Consider the following 17,550-nt stretch of genomic DNA (forward strand, 5'->3'; position numbering starts at 1 on the left):
CCCATACTGGGTAGTATGGAAATCTGGGCAGACACTTAAAATCAATCTGCTGCTATAGTGCATATGGCCCCCATACTGGGTAGTATGGGGGTAGTATGAAATTCGTGTTTTTTTCTCTTTTCGCCCAAATGATATCTTCTTGTTCTCTATGGCTTCCTTATGCCCTACAAAGCAAATAATAGACGATTAAGCGTAAAACGGGCATCAAACCTCACAAAATACATGCAAAGTGAATACGATATATACTTGAAAACATCTACATTTAGACACTTATCAGTAGCGGCTTTATATAGGGCTGGAATCTGGAATCCACACAGGCGTGTGGATTTTCTGCACGCCTGTGTGAATGTAGAGAACTTGGTTTTCCAGTAGCTTGTGAACAGTAACTACTACAGTAAATTGGTACAATGATTTGCTACAGTAGCCTGCTACATTACTCCCCAAAAAACACTCTCTAATCCACACTTTTCATCCAGAAAACATAAACAAGCACATGTCTATGCCGTAGATCGCGTCGCATCTTCAATAACGGATAACATTGACGAAGATCTTATTCAAGCAAACACTAACTATTACCTAGAAAAAAGTAAAGACTTGGGTTACCTCCAAAAAAATGCTTGTTTAACGTCACTCAGCTTGATGTACCTCTCCTTACCTCACGGGGGCTTATGGAGAAAGAACAATTCTTTGTCATCTTTACACATCTCTCCTCCAAAGTATGGTTTTAACCGATGCTCAATTACCTTAAATGTACCTTTCTCTGGGTGAGTAATTTCAATGGCACCATGGGTTGATACTTCAGTTACAGTGTATGGCCCTAACCATCTAGACTTGAGCTTCCTAGGAAATAATCGTAGTCGAGAATTGAACAATAGCACTTGATCTCCAACTTTAAATTCTTTCGGATTCTTGATATGCTAGTCATGCCACTTCCGAATTCTTTCCTTGTAAATTCTTGCATTCTCATATGCCCTCATCCTCCATTCATCCAATTCATTGAGATGGAGCATTCTTTGTTCCCCCGCTTTTCGCAAGTCAAAGTTCATGGCTTTGATGGCCCAGTAGGCTTTATGCTCAATCTCTACAGGTATATGACACTATTTACCATACACCAAGTTATAGGGAGTAGTCCCTATTGGAGTTTTATACACTGTTTTGTGGGCCCAACGTGTGTCATCTAACTGTTCCGACCAATCTCGCTTCCTTTATTCCATGGACTTCGTTAAGATCTCTTCAGCTCTCTATTAGTGACTTCCACTTGACCACTTGTTTGTGGATTGTAGGGAGTAGCAAGGCGGTGATGCACACCATAGCGCTTCAATACCTTTTCAAGTTGGGTGTTAGAAAAATGAGTTCCTCGATCACTAATGATAATTCGCGGAGTTCCGAATCGAGTAAACAACCACTTTAGAAATTTTACCACGTTTCAAACATCATTGGTAGGCAGAGCTTATGCCTCCACCTATTTAGAGATATAGTCGACCGCCACCAAGATATATTGATTACCATTAGACTTTGGAAATGGTCCCATGAAATCAATACTCACACATCACACACCTCACAAAATTGCATCGGATTCTGAGGCATTTCAGCCCGTCGCGATAGATTTCCGGCTCTCTGACAATTGTCGCATCGAAGAACAAACTGATGTGCATCCTGGAATAAAGTCGGCCAATAGAATCCGGCCGGCAAAACTTTTTCAGTAGTTCTACTTAAAGCATAATTCCCCCCAACTAGCCTGGAATGATAATGTGCAAGGATATCCAAACCTTCTTCCCTTGATACACATCCTCTAACCACATGGTCTGCACAGATGACGAACAAATATGGATCCTCTTAAAAGTAATTCTTCAAATCGCTGAAGAACGTCTTCTTTTGCTGTAAGATAAAACCTTGCTTGAGCACTTTCCCTGATAAGTAATTTGCGAAATCTGCGAACCATGGAGTGTCCTCTGATTCTAAACTCTAAACTGTGTACAAATGCTCCTCGGGAAAGAAATCGTTAATTTCCTTACTTGTTGGCTTTTGACCTGCACACCCCTCCAATCGAGACAGATGGTCCGCAACCATATTTTTGGCTCCTCTTTTATCTTTTATCTCCATATCGAACTTTTGCAATAGTAAGATCCAACGAATCAATCTCGGCTTAGCATCGGCTTATTAATGAGATAGAGGAGTGCCGAATGATCAGTAAATACAGTAAACCTCGATAAGATGAGGTATGGCCTGAATTTATCAAAAGCAAAAACCACTGCTAATAATTCTTTTTCAGTGGTTGTATAATTTTCTTGAGCACTCGTGAGAGTCTTGCTAGCATAATAAATCTGTTGAAACTGTTTGCCTTGCCTCTGACCCAACATTGCTCCAATGACATAATCACTTGCATTGCACATGAGCTCGAAGGGTACATTCCAATCTAGTGTGATTAAAATGGGTGCTTGCACTAACTTCTCCTTTAACAAATTAAAAGCAATTAGTCACTCATCTCCAAAATCAAAGGAGGCATCCTTTTCATGGAGCTTTGTCAACGGTTGAGTTATCTTCAAGATGTCCTTCATGAATCTCATGTAAAAGCTTGCCTGCCCCAAGAAACTTCGAACTCCTCTCAAATTTGTAGGTGAAGAGAGTCTTTCTATGACTTCAATCTTTGCCTTGTCTACCTCCATTCCCACTTGAGAAATCTTATGCCCAAGGACAATGCCTTCTTGGACTGTAAAGTGACATTTCTCAAAATGAAGAACAAGATTTGTCACTTCACATCTTATGAGCACTCTCTCCAAGTTCCTTAGACAGATGTCAAAAGAATCCCCAAATACCGTAAAGTCATCCATAAACACCTCCATGATGTCTTCTAGGAGGTCATCGAAAATGGCAGTCATGCAATGCTGGAATGTCACTGGTGTATTACACAACCTGAAAGGCATTCTTCTGTAAGCAAAATAACCGTAGGGACAAGTAAACATTGTCTTCTCTACATACCATCGAGGAAGCAGTAAAACTGATGCCCTGCCAATCACTCCAACATCTGATCAATAAACGGCAATGGAAAATGATCCTTTCACGTTGCATCATTCAACCTTCCATAGTCAATGCAGACTTGCCATCCTATAACTGTCTTGGTCAGAATTAATTCATTCTTTTCATTTTTCACAACTGTAATTCCTCCCTTCTTCGGAACTACTTGAGTTGGGCTCACCCATGCACTGTCAGAGATAGGATAGATAATGCCCGCATCCAAAAGTTTTACCACTTAGGCCTTGACAACTTCCTTCATGTTCGGGTTTAATCTCCTTTGGGGTTAGATCACAGATTTATAGTCATCCTCCATTAGGATTTTATGAGTGCAGAATGACAGGTTTATACCTTTTATATCAGAGATCTTCCACACAATGGCAGATTTATGCTTTTTCAGCATGCTCATAAGCTTGTCCTTCTGATCTGGAGTAAGATTTGAAGCCACAATAACCGGGAGCTTTGAACCTTCCATTAGAAAGGCATATTCCAAATATGCCGGCAAAGTTTTAAGCTCTAAATCGAGTGGTTCCTCAATCAATGGTCACAATCTACTTTCCTTCAATCTATCAATTTCCTCAAAATCGTCCAATCCTTGTTCAAAATTATTCTCCACCTCTTATACTTTTGCATGTTCGTCTGAATAGCCTTCAATAGCAACTGTATCTTCTATCTCGCAAATTTCTTGTACTGAAGTTAACACGCCCAACGAGAAAAGTTCTTGTCTTTGTTCATGATAGGATGAGTCGAACTGAGTAAGGACCCTCTCCAAACTTTCTTACAAATGATTGCTCATAGATGCCAATGGTGACTTTTCAAACTAATCCAGCACACTATCTAACTCACAACTCTGATCCTGAATTTTGTCCCTCTAATCAACAAAAGATCCTTCCACGGGATGGTTGATGGTGAATTGCTCATGTAGGGAACAAAATGAAGTGAACTGTACTGCAAACATCTGAACTTTCTGTTCTATATCTTCAACCATTCCCGTGATTGTGTCAAATAATTCGGGTATGTTAATCATTATTTCTTAAACTAACGAAAAACAAAACAAATGAGAATGATGAAAGAATAAGGAAATGTGAAATAGAATAAATGATGAATAGTTAAAATAGCAAAGTGCAAAGTGCTTCTAAAACGCCTATTCCCCGGCAACGGCGCTAAAAACTTGACACACCCCTTGCGTGTGACCCGCAAGTGCACGGTTTATCGACGTAATAATAAAACGGAGAGTGGGTAGTCGAATCCATAGGGAATAGTGATAAAAAACACAAAGATTTCTACTTAACTAAAGTGAAGATGAATTAATAGTAGTGTGAACAAAATCAATATGCAAAGAAATAAAAAAAGTAAAAATGAGAGGCACATAAAATGAGAGGAAAGGCAATCAATAGAAAGTGGGGTACCGTGGCATTGCTCCCCCTAGGACTATTGCTTCAAGTGTAAGACCAACTATTAAGCTCCTGACTCATGCGTAATGAGTCGTAGAAATCCTAAAGTAGACGGTCCCAAACCTAAGCTCAACCGTGACTAAATCTACACTATGCCCAACAGAGAAATCACTTAGTCTCAACATCTCACATTGTGCAAAGTTGCTTACAGCTCTAGGGACTCCAAGTGATAAACCCTATTCCCTAACATAGATCTAACCCTTTGGTCCAAGCGAAAGACCCCTAGTCACAATTAAGCCCCAGCACTAAGGATTACTTCAACACTTCATTCTGTTATTCGTGCAACTAAGCCCCAGCGGAGTTCCTCTCTTAGCACTTCACTCTATTGTAATCGCAAAGAACCCTTGGAACATGGAGGTAGGATAAATCACAATAAAGGGGAAAGGGGTGTTCTGCTACCTCTCGACCCTCTCCAATCTTGCATTGTCTAACCCTCATGGTGTGTCACTCACTCACAAGGATTACCAATGTAGACTCTCAACCCTAGTGTCACTGTAAGGGAGAAATCATTCAACAAGCATTGAAGATTAGAACTCAATTAAAGACATCAATTAAAGAAACATAATAAAAGGTCAATGAAACAATAACATCCTAGGGTTTACAAGTCCAAGTACCCTCTAGGGGTTTAGCTCTCCGTGGAGCAAGGTAGAATCAATAATGAAATCGAAAGTAAAAACATTCAATCTATATGTAAAACCTCCTCGGTATTCGTGTTGACGATCTTGTGCAGTAGCCTCGTCCTCTTCAAAGGTTCCATTGTTAAGCCTAGGGCACACCTCGCCGGATCGACGCCGACGGAAGCTCCCCAAATAACTCTCTTCCAAAGGAACACAATATCAATAGCCATAGAACCATTCCAAAAGTATTGCCAAAGCCCCTCTAAACCCTAGCCGCAGGCCTCTCCAAAGTTGGGGAAAAGATGGAGAAAAGATGGAAAGAAGTATTCCCAAATCGGTACAAGTCACGGCTTTATATAGGGCTGGAATCAGGAATCCACACGAGCGTGTGGAATTTCCACACGCCCGTGTGAATCTGGAGAACTTGGGTTTCCAGCGGTATGTGAACAGTGACTACTACAGTAAATTGCTACCTTGATTACTATAGTAGCCTTCTACAGTACTCCGCCAAAAACATTCCCTAATCCACACTTGTCATTGAGGCAACATAAACGGGCACATGTCTATGCCGTAGATCGCGTCGCTTCTTCAATAAGGGATAACATTGACGAAGATCTTGCTATTGCACAAGTCAGAATACGCAAATGTGACTGCCTTTGTGCTCCTCCAAACCATATAATTGCTTGAGCACATGGAGATTGGCACACATTCACGTATCTTTGAGCACAACTTGTGTCTTCATGTTTGTTCACTCCAAGATTCCATCAACAAAGTGCAATCACAATCTACTTTGGCTTCTTTCCTCTATATTTTGCTCCATAACCCTACATGCACACAAGTAACACAAATACACATATATTAGCGCTAAAATCTGATAAAAGTAATGCTCATCGTAATAAAAAAAATACTTTGTATTACTAATACACAAGCACTTATCAGGGATCTACATCTGTGACCATCTTTATCCCTTGATTTTTACACCCACTTTACCTTAATTGTAGACATCTACCTTAGATTTCTTTCCATTTCTTTGTAGTTTAGCACACATCACTTGAATTCGTAGGCTAGACAACACAGAAATAGGAAGTAAGGGTAGCTTCTCAGGCCTTAGGAATACTACCCTCTCGTGCTAGCACAAGAGATATTACTTGATGACCCGTGCACTTGCAGGTGTCACCCCCAACCATAAAAATAAAATTGCTCAATTTCAGCATTTATGGGTGACACATTGGCAATTTCCATCACTAATATATATATATATATATATGAATGTTCAAACTTACCGGTGTTTTTCCAAAATAAACACCGCTAATTTCACAGTGTTTTACACAAAAAGACATGTGATCAACATGTTTTTCCAAAAAAATCCATTGTTGAGGTACCTACGTTTTTCAAAAAAGTTCCACTTAGTGGAGGTTATCAATAACAAACGACAATAAATTCGTGGTGTTTTCTCAAAATAATGCTGCCAATTTCATGGCCTTTTTATGAAAACAGTCATGAATTTAGCGGCTTTTGTTTTTTTAAAAAATGCCATGAATTTAACGGCGGTTATATTAACAAACGGCGCTAAGTTTTTGGTGTTTTTTTTTAGAAAATGCCATGAGTTGAGGGTGCATTTTTTGAGAAAAATACCACAAATTTAGAGCATTTTTTTAAAAAATAGCTCTAGGTTCCCGACGTGCGCTTCAGTGACACCTTTTCTTAAGTTTTTCATAAGCGCCACAAAATCCAATAAAAAGCTCCGGAAAGTCACAATGGTGTAGTGAATATAATACCTTTCACATGTAAATATCTAATATTTAATTTTTCAGCTTAAGTTTATTTTTTTTTTTAATGTATATGGTTGAAAAAAAAAAATAGTTATATTTAACATTTTTTATGAAAAATCTATTTTAAGCTGACATGGCCTAGTATAAGCATGGCCCCACCACATGGTAGGTTGTGCCTTGGCACTATGCGTGAAATGTTTGCTTTGAACAAAATAGATTTTGTGTATGCCATCATAGCACACAGTGCATCGCAAAAGCATGACCGTTGCCTACCCAGGCTATGTGGTCCATGAATCCAAAGGTGAAGAAGGAAATAGAAAAGCATGGGGGTAAAGGAAACAATTATTTCAATAAACTCAAATTAAAATAGTACATTAATAAACATTCGTATTCATAAAATTTTTTACCATAAAAAATACATAATAACAAAATGATCATATGCCTCACTATTATTATTTATAATATACTTTTGGATAGATCTAAATATCAAAATGATCATATGCCTCACTATTATTATTTATAACATAACTAAATTTATATAATTCTAAGTTAGTATATCCAAATTTTGGAAGAAAAAACAAAAAATATAAAACAGTGTTTTTTTAAAGGAGTCCATAAAAAAAATGGAGTTGCTAAATTTAGAAGTCTCGAGTTATTAGAATAATAGCAAAAATGTGTATTAAATCTAGATTACATATAGAGGTTGCATTTTGTAATGGTGGTGATGAATGCTTATTATAAACATGGTTTGGATGTATTTTGCATGCACTTTGCTAGTCTTTTTTGCATATATATATTTTTTTCCTATATTTTAGAGCTACTTTGGATTTTTAGTGCTACTTTGAGTATTTAGTGCATTAATGGACCAAAAGAAAGGTTTCATGGCAAAAGAAGAAGAATATGTATGAAATAAAGCTAACCAAGGAAGGAGAGAGCAGTCTAGATAAATAGCAATGCCGTGTTTAGAACTTGTTTCAGCAATGAATATCACAGGAGCTGAGAATTCAAAGTTCATTTAGCCAACACGACCATGAAGAAGGAACACACATGTGCTTATGCCTGTGCAGTTTTTAGGTTTAGAAAAATTAAAACAACATGGGCAACCAGCTGTTTGCATGACTGTACTTCAGCTGATGTGTTCTCCGCAACTGAATGTGTCACGCACAAGTAATATAATGGTACCTCGTCAGAGGTAGGGTTGTCGAACCACAGGGACTGGACTAAAAATACTCACTCAACACTGATCTCTAATGAAGAATATATTGGTGATACAATTACTTTAACCCAAAAGAGATAATAAAGAGATAAAAGAAAAGAGGAAAGATGAAGATAAAGGCAATTAGATTGAGTGTCAAAAGAAGGAGAACAATGCCACGGCATGTGTCCTAAGCACTTAGTGATGCTCAATTGCTCTCAAGGTTTACCAGGTATATTCTCAGGCTCTAGTGTGTGCTCAAAAGCAATATTGCAGCTATGGCTCTCAAATACGTCAAGTTTTGCAAAGATAACTATGGATTCAAGCTCACCAAGTTATGCCATTCCCTAGGGCAATGACAGTTGTGACAATCTACCATCATGTTTTATCTAAGCATCTACGCAAATCAAGCACTTTAAGTTTTGCAATACAAGATTCAACACAAGAACCAAAAGAACTCCATAAATCATGAAGAGTACAATTGTTTAAAGCATACAAAGTGACAAAGTTCCCACACCGGGGCACCGTGGCTGGCTAGCCCCTCATGGGTGGGTACAACATGAAGGAGAAAACACTAGAGCTAAAGAAAGAAGACATGACTCCCTTATCTTTAGGATTTGCCTCTAATGTCGAGCTCCGTGTGCTAGCACCACTTTCCTTGTGCCTCTAACTCACTCCTTGATGCCTTAGAAAGTGTGGACAAGCTTGATCTTTGCTCTCATTAATGTCCTCCCGGTGGAGAAGTAGATCCCAGAACAAAGATAGAGTGGAAACCCTAAAAACTGGAGTTAAAAAGAAAGGATTTGGGCTTAACATGGTCTGCGCATGAGCATATCCAAATCATGTCATATCGAGGGAAAAACTGAGTGAAACGGAGTGTCTCTGTCCGGAAACTTTAATAGAAGGGACACGGTCATGTCTTGACCATGTAATGATGTGACACGATCGTGTCAAATGTGCCTAGCACGTGCAGCTAATTCTTCAATAAAATCGCCTTTGGCCTGGGTTTTTCAGGGGCAGGGACATGATCATGTCCTGACCGTGTCAGGCTTGGAAGTTACCTTCTACATAGACTTCTTACTGGATCAACATTAGGTTAAGAACTTCAGTGGGTATGACACGAGCATGTCCAGCCCGTGTCAAGCTTGAGTATTTGAACTCCTTTTGAATAGTTTCTTGTTTTCTTCCCGATTTCACTCCAAATCATATTAAGCCCCCCATTCCTGCACATATAACACACATACCCATAATCACACTGCTCATGTATAAAAGTAAACTTGAGAACAAGCAAAATGATAAATTTAGGGCATGAAAGCATGTATAAAAAGTGCACTCATCAAATACCCCCAAACTTAAGTTGTTTCTTGAAAAGTGCACTCATCAAACACCCCCACACTTAAGTTGTTTCTTGTCCACAAGAAACCACCAAACACTCAATAACAAAAGAGATGAGTGCAATACTTCCGATATCAGGAGGAAGGGTGATGAAGGTTTTAAACATAAGGGCAACACTGTTGTTAGTAAAAACATGAATGCACAAGAACAACTATACTCTCACCTAGTGCGTGTGTGTTTGAAAACCCTAACTTATATTCCCCACAGTCAACAGAATTTACAAACGACACTAAATTCAACAGATAGTAGCTTCATACACCCTAGAGGTAGCCTTTTCCCCCGGTAGGTCGTCAAATGTACATTCGTTATACCCAAAATTTAACTACTCAAGAGTGGCTTTCACTCATCTAAGGTGATAGCTCTTGCAACCATCTTTTTCACAAAACTAAACTAAACAAGATTATTGATAGGGCATTCCTAAAAAGGAATCCGACTTTTCAATTTTTTTTTTTAACATAAGACGACATGTTGAACCAAAAGCAGTGTTAGGTGACAAGAATTTTAGGTTAAGGAAGTAAAAGTAAGTCATAATTTCACTACAATGGTTACTAACACACACTTGTCCCCCTAAGTTTAAAAATCACACAATAATTAATCATAGATCATCATAAACAAAGCACTCATCACCCACACAAGCATGCAACCCTCCCCCACATTGGAAAATTACATTGTCCTCAATGTAAATAAATAATGCAATGAAATGAGGAAAATGGTAGGGGAAAAGGGTAAGGCAACTACCCTGAATGGAGAAATGATTTGTGTCGCTGACATGTGTTATCCCCCCAAAGTAAAACACGGAGAGTGTTGGTGCTGCTCTCACGTGTTGCTAACTCCAAGCAACCACATAGTCCCTGAGATACAAAGTGGGACACAAGGGAAGTATACATCAGTAGCAAAATGAAAATGTAATAACTAGAAAAGTAAACAAACCAAAATGTCAGTACAGTAGGGGACACCCCTTGCCAACTAAACTACAAAGTAAACCAAAAGAATGCAAAAATAAATAGCAAATACAAAGAAAAACAAAGATCACTGGATCAGAATCCGCCACTCTCAGAACCAGAATCACCATCGAAGGGGATGGCAGAGGTATCAGAATCGCTCAAATCGGCTGTGTCAACACCGATGTGCCGAGTGGGAGCGCAGGGGAAACAGGCTCCGGTGATACCCGCACACCCAAATGCTCGGCAATACGCACCACATGCCGTTGTAGCCACATAAACTCGGTAGATGAACAGAAAATCAACTCTGAAGCAGCAGGTGGTGGATGTTAAGGCGGCTGAGAAGATGTGGCCGGAGGGGCTCAGGAGCAGTAGTGTCTCTAGCAGGTGGATCATATGTCAATGTGACACAGTACTCAGTCCCCCGAGTGGTCTCGACCCTATGAAACAATCTCATCGAACGAAGCGTCTCTAGGGTCATAGGTGCCACACCCTGACCACATGCATCTTATCAGTCCCCTGAAGAATGCCCAAGTGGTGGACGAGTCGAGTGATATATCGACCAACGAAGAATGCACCTACACGCGGAGATGTCCCCTGGTAAAAAATGGACACAACGACCTCATACCCTAGATGCATATGAAACCTGTTAACCATGCATAGCAGGAAGTCAAAATCTCGCAGGTTAACAACACTAGTGTTGTCACCGTAACCTGTCAAAGTATGACTAAGCATGATATGAATGTAACGCAGTGTGGGGGAGCGGAGCGGTGGCCTTGGTGTGACGGGGATCATAGGTAAGAGAGGAGCTCAACCGTTGCCAGGCATCACTAAGGGGATCCCCTGCCGGTCAAGAAGTAAGCAAGGCGTCGTAGGCAGAGGTGCGCATAAACTTAACATCGTACAAGCCCAAGTGGATGAAAAACTCAGTAAGGCTCATATGATGTAATGCACAGAAACCTGAAACTGAATGTAATCTGCGAGGTGAAACGTGATCATACCATGCGACAACTCAAAAGTGGACAACACCTCGAGCGCCAACTGCTCATAGGTGTTGTCGGTGATCTAAAACAACTGTCTCCAGGCCCTAGCACTTAGCAATTGTTGCACCTCAGCCTCAAGCCCGATCTCATGCAAGATGTACCAATCTATTGCTCTCGATTCACCAAAACATCGACGAGAGAAACGAGCATACCGTTCGATATGAGGCTAGGCATAGAATGTAGGTCGGTACTCCACTCCAGATGATGAGGCATCACTCCAGAAGGCCCACCAGTAATGTTCTTCTTCAGCATTATCTGCAAAGAAAAAGTGAAACAATTTAGTTCAAAATACGAAAATTCAGGCCAGACACGGTTGTGCCAGGGGCATGGTGACTGTGTCCATGTGAGAGCCAAAATTTGGCTGAAGAGGGATTCATCGGTGACACGATCGTGTCACATCAAGTAACATGATTGTGTCAACTTTGATCATTGTCCCAAAGAGGACTACTACGCTTACCCACCGAAGGATTCAACTAAACATGGCACTGAGAGTGCACAAATACACAAATATGACCTCCAAGGGCCACGAATCGCACGCCCAAACACTGCCATCGCGAAATATGCACAAGAAAATGATAGATACTTACCAAAATCAAAGAGACGATGAAGAGAAGAGAAATAAACAACGAGGAAAGACATCGATGTAAGCAACGAACGAAGGTACCATCTTAAATAGGCCAGAAGGAGAGAGGAAGAGTCAGGCGATTTGGAAGAGAAAAGGTGCGGTGAAAGGTCGTGGATGTTGATGTTAGGAATTTTAAAAGGAAACATCGGAACTGAATGATCACGCCTGCACATGCCCGCAACACATGCGTGTCAGGTTGCGGGGTTAAGGCAAAGAAAACCATGGGTGACACGATCGTGCCACCGAGTGTGCTAACCCCCCCTAAAAATCTCAGAAGAACAACAAAAATTCAAATCAACATTGACACGATCATGCTAGGAGTACAGAGAACGTGTTTTTGCCTAACACGATCGTGTCAAGCCCATGTCTGTCGTGAAATCACAAAACGTACAACCAGTGAAGATCAGGGGCACTCACATGGGCATGTCATGCCCGTGGTGTGCCTGGAATTTTTCAGAACAGAGACTCTACCTCCACAAATGAACATCAAGGTATACAACCAGACATAAAACACTTATCAACAAGAAAATCAAGTCGAAGTAATCTTAACAAAGATGAAATCATGAGAGAGAATGGATGACATATGGCTGGGAAAAATAGCGATCTAAGACAAAATGAAAAACTTAAACGAACAAACAACTACAAAACAAACAGCTTGGGTTCCCTCCTAAGGAGCGCTTATTTAACATCACTAGTATGACGTACCTGTTTCACGCTTATGGAGGTTCATGAAGTTGAGACCTCTCTTGGCCACCTGAGTTACAATTGCAGGCATATGGTGGCAACATGTTAATTAAATGGATCTCACCGAATGTCCGAGTGCCAAAAAGATTAGAGTTGTGCGATCCGGGTGGTGAGGTGAATGGCTTCTTCTTCATAGATGTCATCTTCTTCCCCCCCCCCCTTCCTCGCTATATAGAGCCGCTTCCTGGGTGGTTTTGCCCCCATGTTGGTGACCAAATCCAGGCATTGGGTCTCCTCTATTACCCTTTCAAGTTCATCTTTATCAAATGGAATATCCCCTAATAGGTCAATAAGTTTGTCCTTTATAAATGTCTCTTGCACAAAGTCAGAAACAACCTCATTAACAATATCAACATAGTAACAAGTATCATCGAAGTCCATTGTGTGTCTCATGGAGTCGTGAAGTCTGAACATAGTTTCTTCGTCACCAACTCAAAGTGTCATTCAACCATCTTTGACATCAATAAGAGCTTTGGACGTTACCAAGAATGGTCATCCTAGTATTAACGACACTTCAACCTTGTCATCAATATCCAAGATGACGAAATTCACTGGAAATATAAACTTGTCCACTTCAGCCAAAACATCTTCAATTATGCCCCTTGGTCATCTAGTGGACCGATCTGCTAATTGTAGAATTGTGTTTATGGGATTGGGCTTCCCAAGCCCCAAACTGTGAAAAATTCTGTATAGCATCAGATTAATACTTGCTCCAAGGTCGGCAAGAGCCTTCTCATCAACTAAACCCCCAATTGTGCACGGAACAATGAAGCCCCCTGGATCTTTCTCCCTCTTGGGGAGCTTGTTACATAACAAAGCAGAAAACTCCTCACTGAGTGTCACAGAAGACACATCCTCCAACTTCCTTTTGTTGGTGAGCAATTCTTTCAGGAATTTAGCATACCACAGCATTTGAGCAAGAGCTTCTACAAGGGGGACATTAATGTACAAAGTCTTACATATGTCGAGGAACTTTTTGTACTGCTCATCTGGTTGGTCTTTCCTTGCCTTGGCAGGGAATGGAAGTTTCTGTGGATACACTAGAATTGCAGTTTTATCCTTTTTGGTGGTGTCCATGTCAGTGGTCACAATGGGTTCAGCAACTTCCAGTTTAGGCTCCTTCTTAATAAGATTTTGGAGCTGCTTCCCATCTCTTAAAGTTACACCCTTCAAGGATTCCTTCGGGTTAGCCATAGTGTTGCTCGGGAGGGTGGATATTTGAGCTACTTGATGCTCCAAGTTCCTCACAGTTGCATTAGTGTTTCTAATCATCTCTTCATGACCGGCGAATCGAGTCTTAGTACTCTTAATGAATCGGGTCATTAAACTGGTGAGATCGTTGGAAGACTCTGAAGAGAATGAAGGCTATGTCTCTTGTGCAACCTGAGGTGGAGGCTTGTACTGCTACTGTTGCTGTGTCAAATGACCCTGTCCCGGCTGACTCCAAGAAAAATTTGGGTGATTCCTCCATCCAGCATTGTATGTGTTGCTATATGGATTGTTCTGATAAGGACGGTTCTAATCAAGAAAATCCACTTGCTCAATCTATTAAGCACTTGCATCAATAGAAGAGGAAAAACTTGGTCACATGAGTAGCCGGAATTATCATGAATATGTCCCGAGCTTAAAGACGGAGATTGCATGTTGTCTAACCTCTTTGTTATTGCTTCAACCTGTACTGCAAGAGTCATGATGACATCCACTTGATAGATACTGGCTGACTTTATGGTTTGTTTCTCTCCGAACTCCATTGATACCCATTGCCTGCCATCTCTTCAATCATCTTTTGTGCATCACCAGGTTGCTTGTTACACAACGAACCTCCAGCGGCCACATCAAGCATCTGTTTGGTGGAAGTACTCAACCCATTATAGAAGATTTGAATTTTCATCCACTCAACAATTCTGTGCTGCGGGCATTTCTTTAACATCTCCTTATACCTTTCCCAAGTATCATATAATGATTCGGACTTCAATTGACGAAAAGAAGAGATATCACTTCTGAGTTTGGTGATCTTAGCATGAGGAAAGTATCGAGCAACAAATGCCTTGAAGTCTACTTCCATGTTGTGAGAGACCAAGGTAGCAAGGAATTTAACCATTGCTTGGCCCTTCCTCGCAATGTGAATGGAAAAAGTCACAGACTAACTGCCCTCTCAGAGACATTACTCGCCTTATAAGTGTCATAGATTTCTAAGAAATTTCTGAAGTGCTCATATGGGTCTTCATCCTGAAACCCGTCAAATTGACACATCTGTTGCACCAATTAAATGAAATTCAGCTTCAACTCAAAATTATTTATGGCAACAGGTGGACGAATAATACTCGAGCCGACCACTTCAATATTTAGCCATGCAAAATCTGAGATACTCTGTGGCTGACTACCAGCCATTTCATCGTCCTAACCCACTTCCACACTTATCTCAACCGATCCTCTCTCACTCAAATTGTTCTAAAAGTTCTTTCTACTTCTGGAGTAGGATTAACCGATGGGGTAGATGTGCTACCACAGGTCATGCAATTGTGCCTGCACGTACAAAATAGAACAATGTAAGCTCAAGGAGACTTGAAGCAAAGTAAAGAAAATGAAAATAAAATAAAGAACATGATAGGAAGGAAAATATGCACAACTATGCACAATATAAACAAGGTCAAAATATCAAAATGGTCCCTCTATTTTTTGTTTTCCGCCCTTTTAGTCCCTCTAATTAAAATCTACCTTTTTGGTCCTCGTATTTGCACATTTCTGTCTTTTTGGTCCCTCTAATTGGCAGATCTGTCCTTTTGGTCCTTCCAGCTGATGAATTGGAGGGACAAAAAAGGATGAAAATGTGCAAATACTAGGACTAAAAGGATGGATTTTACAACTAAAGGACAAAAATGTGCAAATACAGGGACCAAAAGGGCGGATTTTATATTAGAGGGACTAAAATAGCGAAAAATGCAAAATAGAGGGACCATTTTGATATTTACTAGAACACCAGATTATAAGCTTTCTTAATAGTTACCAGTCCCCAGCAACGGCACCAAAAACTTGATGTGTTCTCTGCAAGTGTCGGGTCACACACAAGTAATATAATGGTACTCCATCAGGGGTAGGATTGTCGAACAACAGGGACTGGACTAGAAATACTCACTCAACACTGATCTCTAGTAAAGAATAGATTGGTGATACGATTACTTTAAACTAAAAGAGAGAATAAAGAGATAAAAGAAAAGAAGAAAGATGAAGATAAAGGCAATTGGATTGAGTGTCAACAGAAGGAAAACAATGCCCTGGGATGTGTCCTAAGCACTTAGTGATGCTCACTTTCTCTCAAGGTTTACCAGGTACATTCTCAAGCTCTAGTGTGTGCTCAAAAGCAATATTGCAACTAAGGCTCTTAAATATGTTGAGTTTTGCAAAGATAACTATGGATTTAAGCTCACCAAGTTATGCCATTCCCTAGGGCAATGACATCTGTGACAATCCACCATCAAGTTTTATCTAAGAAACTATGCAAATCAAGCACTTCAAGTTTTGTAATACAAGATTCAACACAAGAACCAAAAGAACTCCATAAATCACAAAGAGTACAAGTGTTTAAAGCATACTAAGTGACAAAGTTCCCACCCCGGGCACCTTGGCCGGCTAGTCTCTCATGGGTGGGTACAACATGGAGGAGATAACACTAGATCTAAAGAAAGAAGAGATGACTCCCTCATCTTTGAGATTTACCTCCAATGTCAAGCTCCGTGTGCAAGCACCATGATTACTTCCCCGCAAGTGTACGGGATCGCCAAGTAATACCTTGTTCAAGAACACAAGGATAGTATTCCACCGGGCTAAGGAGCTCCTATTACTCCTTCATCACTTATTATTTAACCTCACAATCTAAGCATGGTGAACTACTCTAATATATGTAAGAAAGTAAACAAATAAAAATGTGAGAATTATAGAACAAAACAAGCCATTTCAAGAGCAACAATGATATACCGAGGCCTATGGATGTGGATCCCTTTGAGGGGTCATCATGATACATAGATGCATAATAAAGCATAGCAAGGGTGATTTAGACCGAGGGATCTCAAAGTTAACCCAACCCCAATTTCTCGGCGATTTAACCCTAATCACATATGAATGTTGATAGGAATCTCTCTCTAACCAACATCCCTAGAATTACATTAAGTACAAGGAGATCCCGGAATAAGGACAAACTTATCCTAAGTCTATCCTTATGATTCAAAGGGCTATCGACATCCAATTTCTTGGCATGTTGATGCAAGCAAACCCCTTTTAGTTCATTAATGATCTAATACACGCAAGTAGGTCACATCTACGTGTATAACTCAATAAAGAACTACGGATCTCTCCATTTAGTAGTTCTAGGCATGAAAAATAATGAACTAAATCATAAATCAAGCCAAGTATCTCAATTAAATAAAAAAAGCATCCAAAATACATGATGAACCCCCCAAGGTCACCTACATCCGGTGGCCTTGGGGGTCTAGTGTACCATCATACAAACAAGAACAACAAAATCAAGAAAAGCAAAGAATGAGTTCATAAGTGACTCTTCCTAGTTGAAATGATGAAAAAGAAGAAGGAGGTTGGCTGAATGATGCTTCCTCTAGCCAAATGAATGCCAAATGATCCTTGATCCTTCCTCCCTTGGTGGTGAATCTTTCCCCTTGATGGTCAAACTCTTGATCTCTTCTCTAGCCTCAAGAATGTCCTCTTCAAAGCTGTCGTTGTTCTTACTTTCTTCTCCCA

At 40.2% G+C, this 17,550-nt stretch overlaps 1 protein-coding gene and 1 non-coding gene across 2 annotated transcripts; one reads left to right on the plus strand and one right to left on the minus strand.

Moving 5' to 3' along the window:
- Positions 1-13,404: 13,404 nt before the first annotated feature.
- Positions 13,405-14,121, minus strand: LOC120267328. The gene has a single exon (XM_039274983.1). It carries the CDS (start codon positions 14,119-14,121, stop codon positions 13,405-13,407), a length of 717 nt encoding a protein of 238 aa, XP_039130917.1.
- Positions 14,122-14,699: 578 nt separating this feature from the next.
- LOC120268050 lies at positions 14,700-14,806 on the plus strand. Its single transcript, XR_005538721.1, has one exon. It is a non-coding gene; the product is annotated as a small nucleolar RNA R71 (small nucleolar RNA).
- The last annotated feature ends 2,744 nt before the right edge of the window (positions 14,807-17,550 follow it).

Source organism: Dioscorea cayenensis, chromosome 8, assembly GCF_009730915.1.
Source record: "Dioscorea cayenensis subsp. rotundata cultivar TDr96_F1 chromosome 8, TDr96_F1_v2_PseudoChromosome.rev07_lg8_w22 25.fasta, whole genome shotgun sequence".
NCBI lineage: Eukaryota > Viridiplantae > Streptophyta > Magnoliopsida > Dioscoreales > Dioscoreaceae > Dioscorea > Dioscorea cayenensis.

Coding starts and splice junctions, on each gene's coding strand:
- LOC120267328 (XM_039274983.1), bottom strand. CDS start 14,121: ATGACCCGATTCATTAAGAGTACTAAGACTCGATTCGCCGGTCATGAA.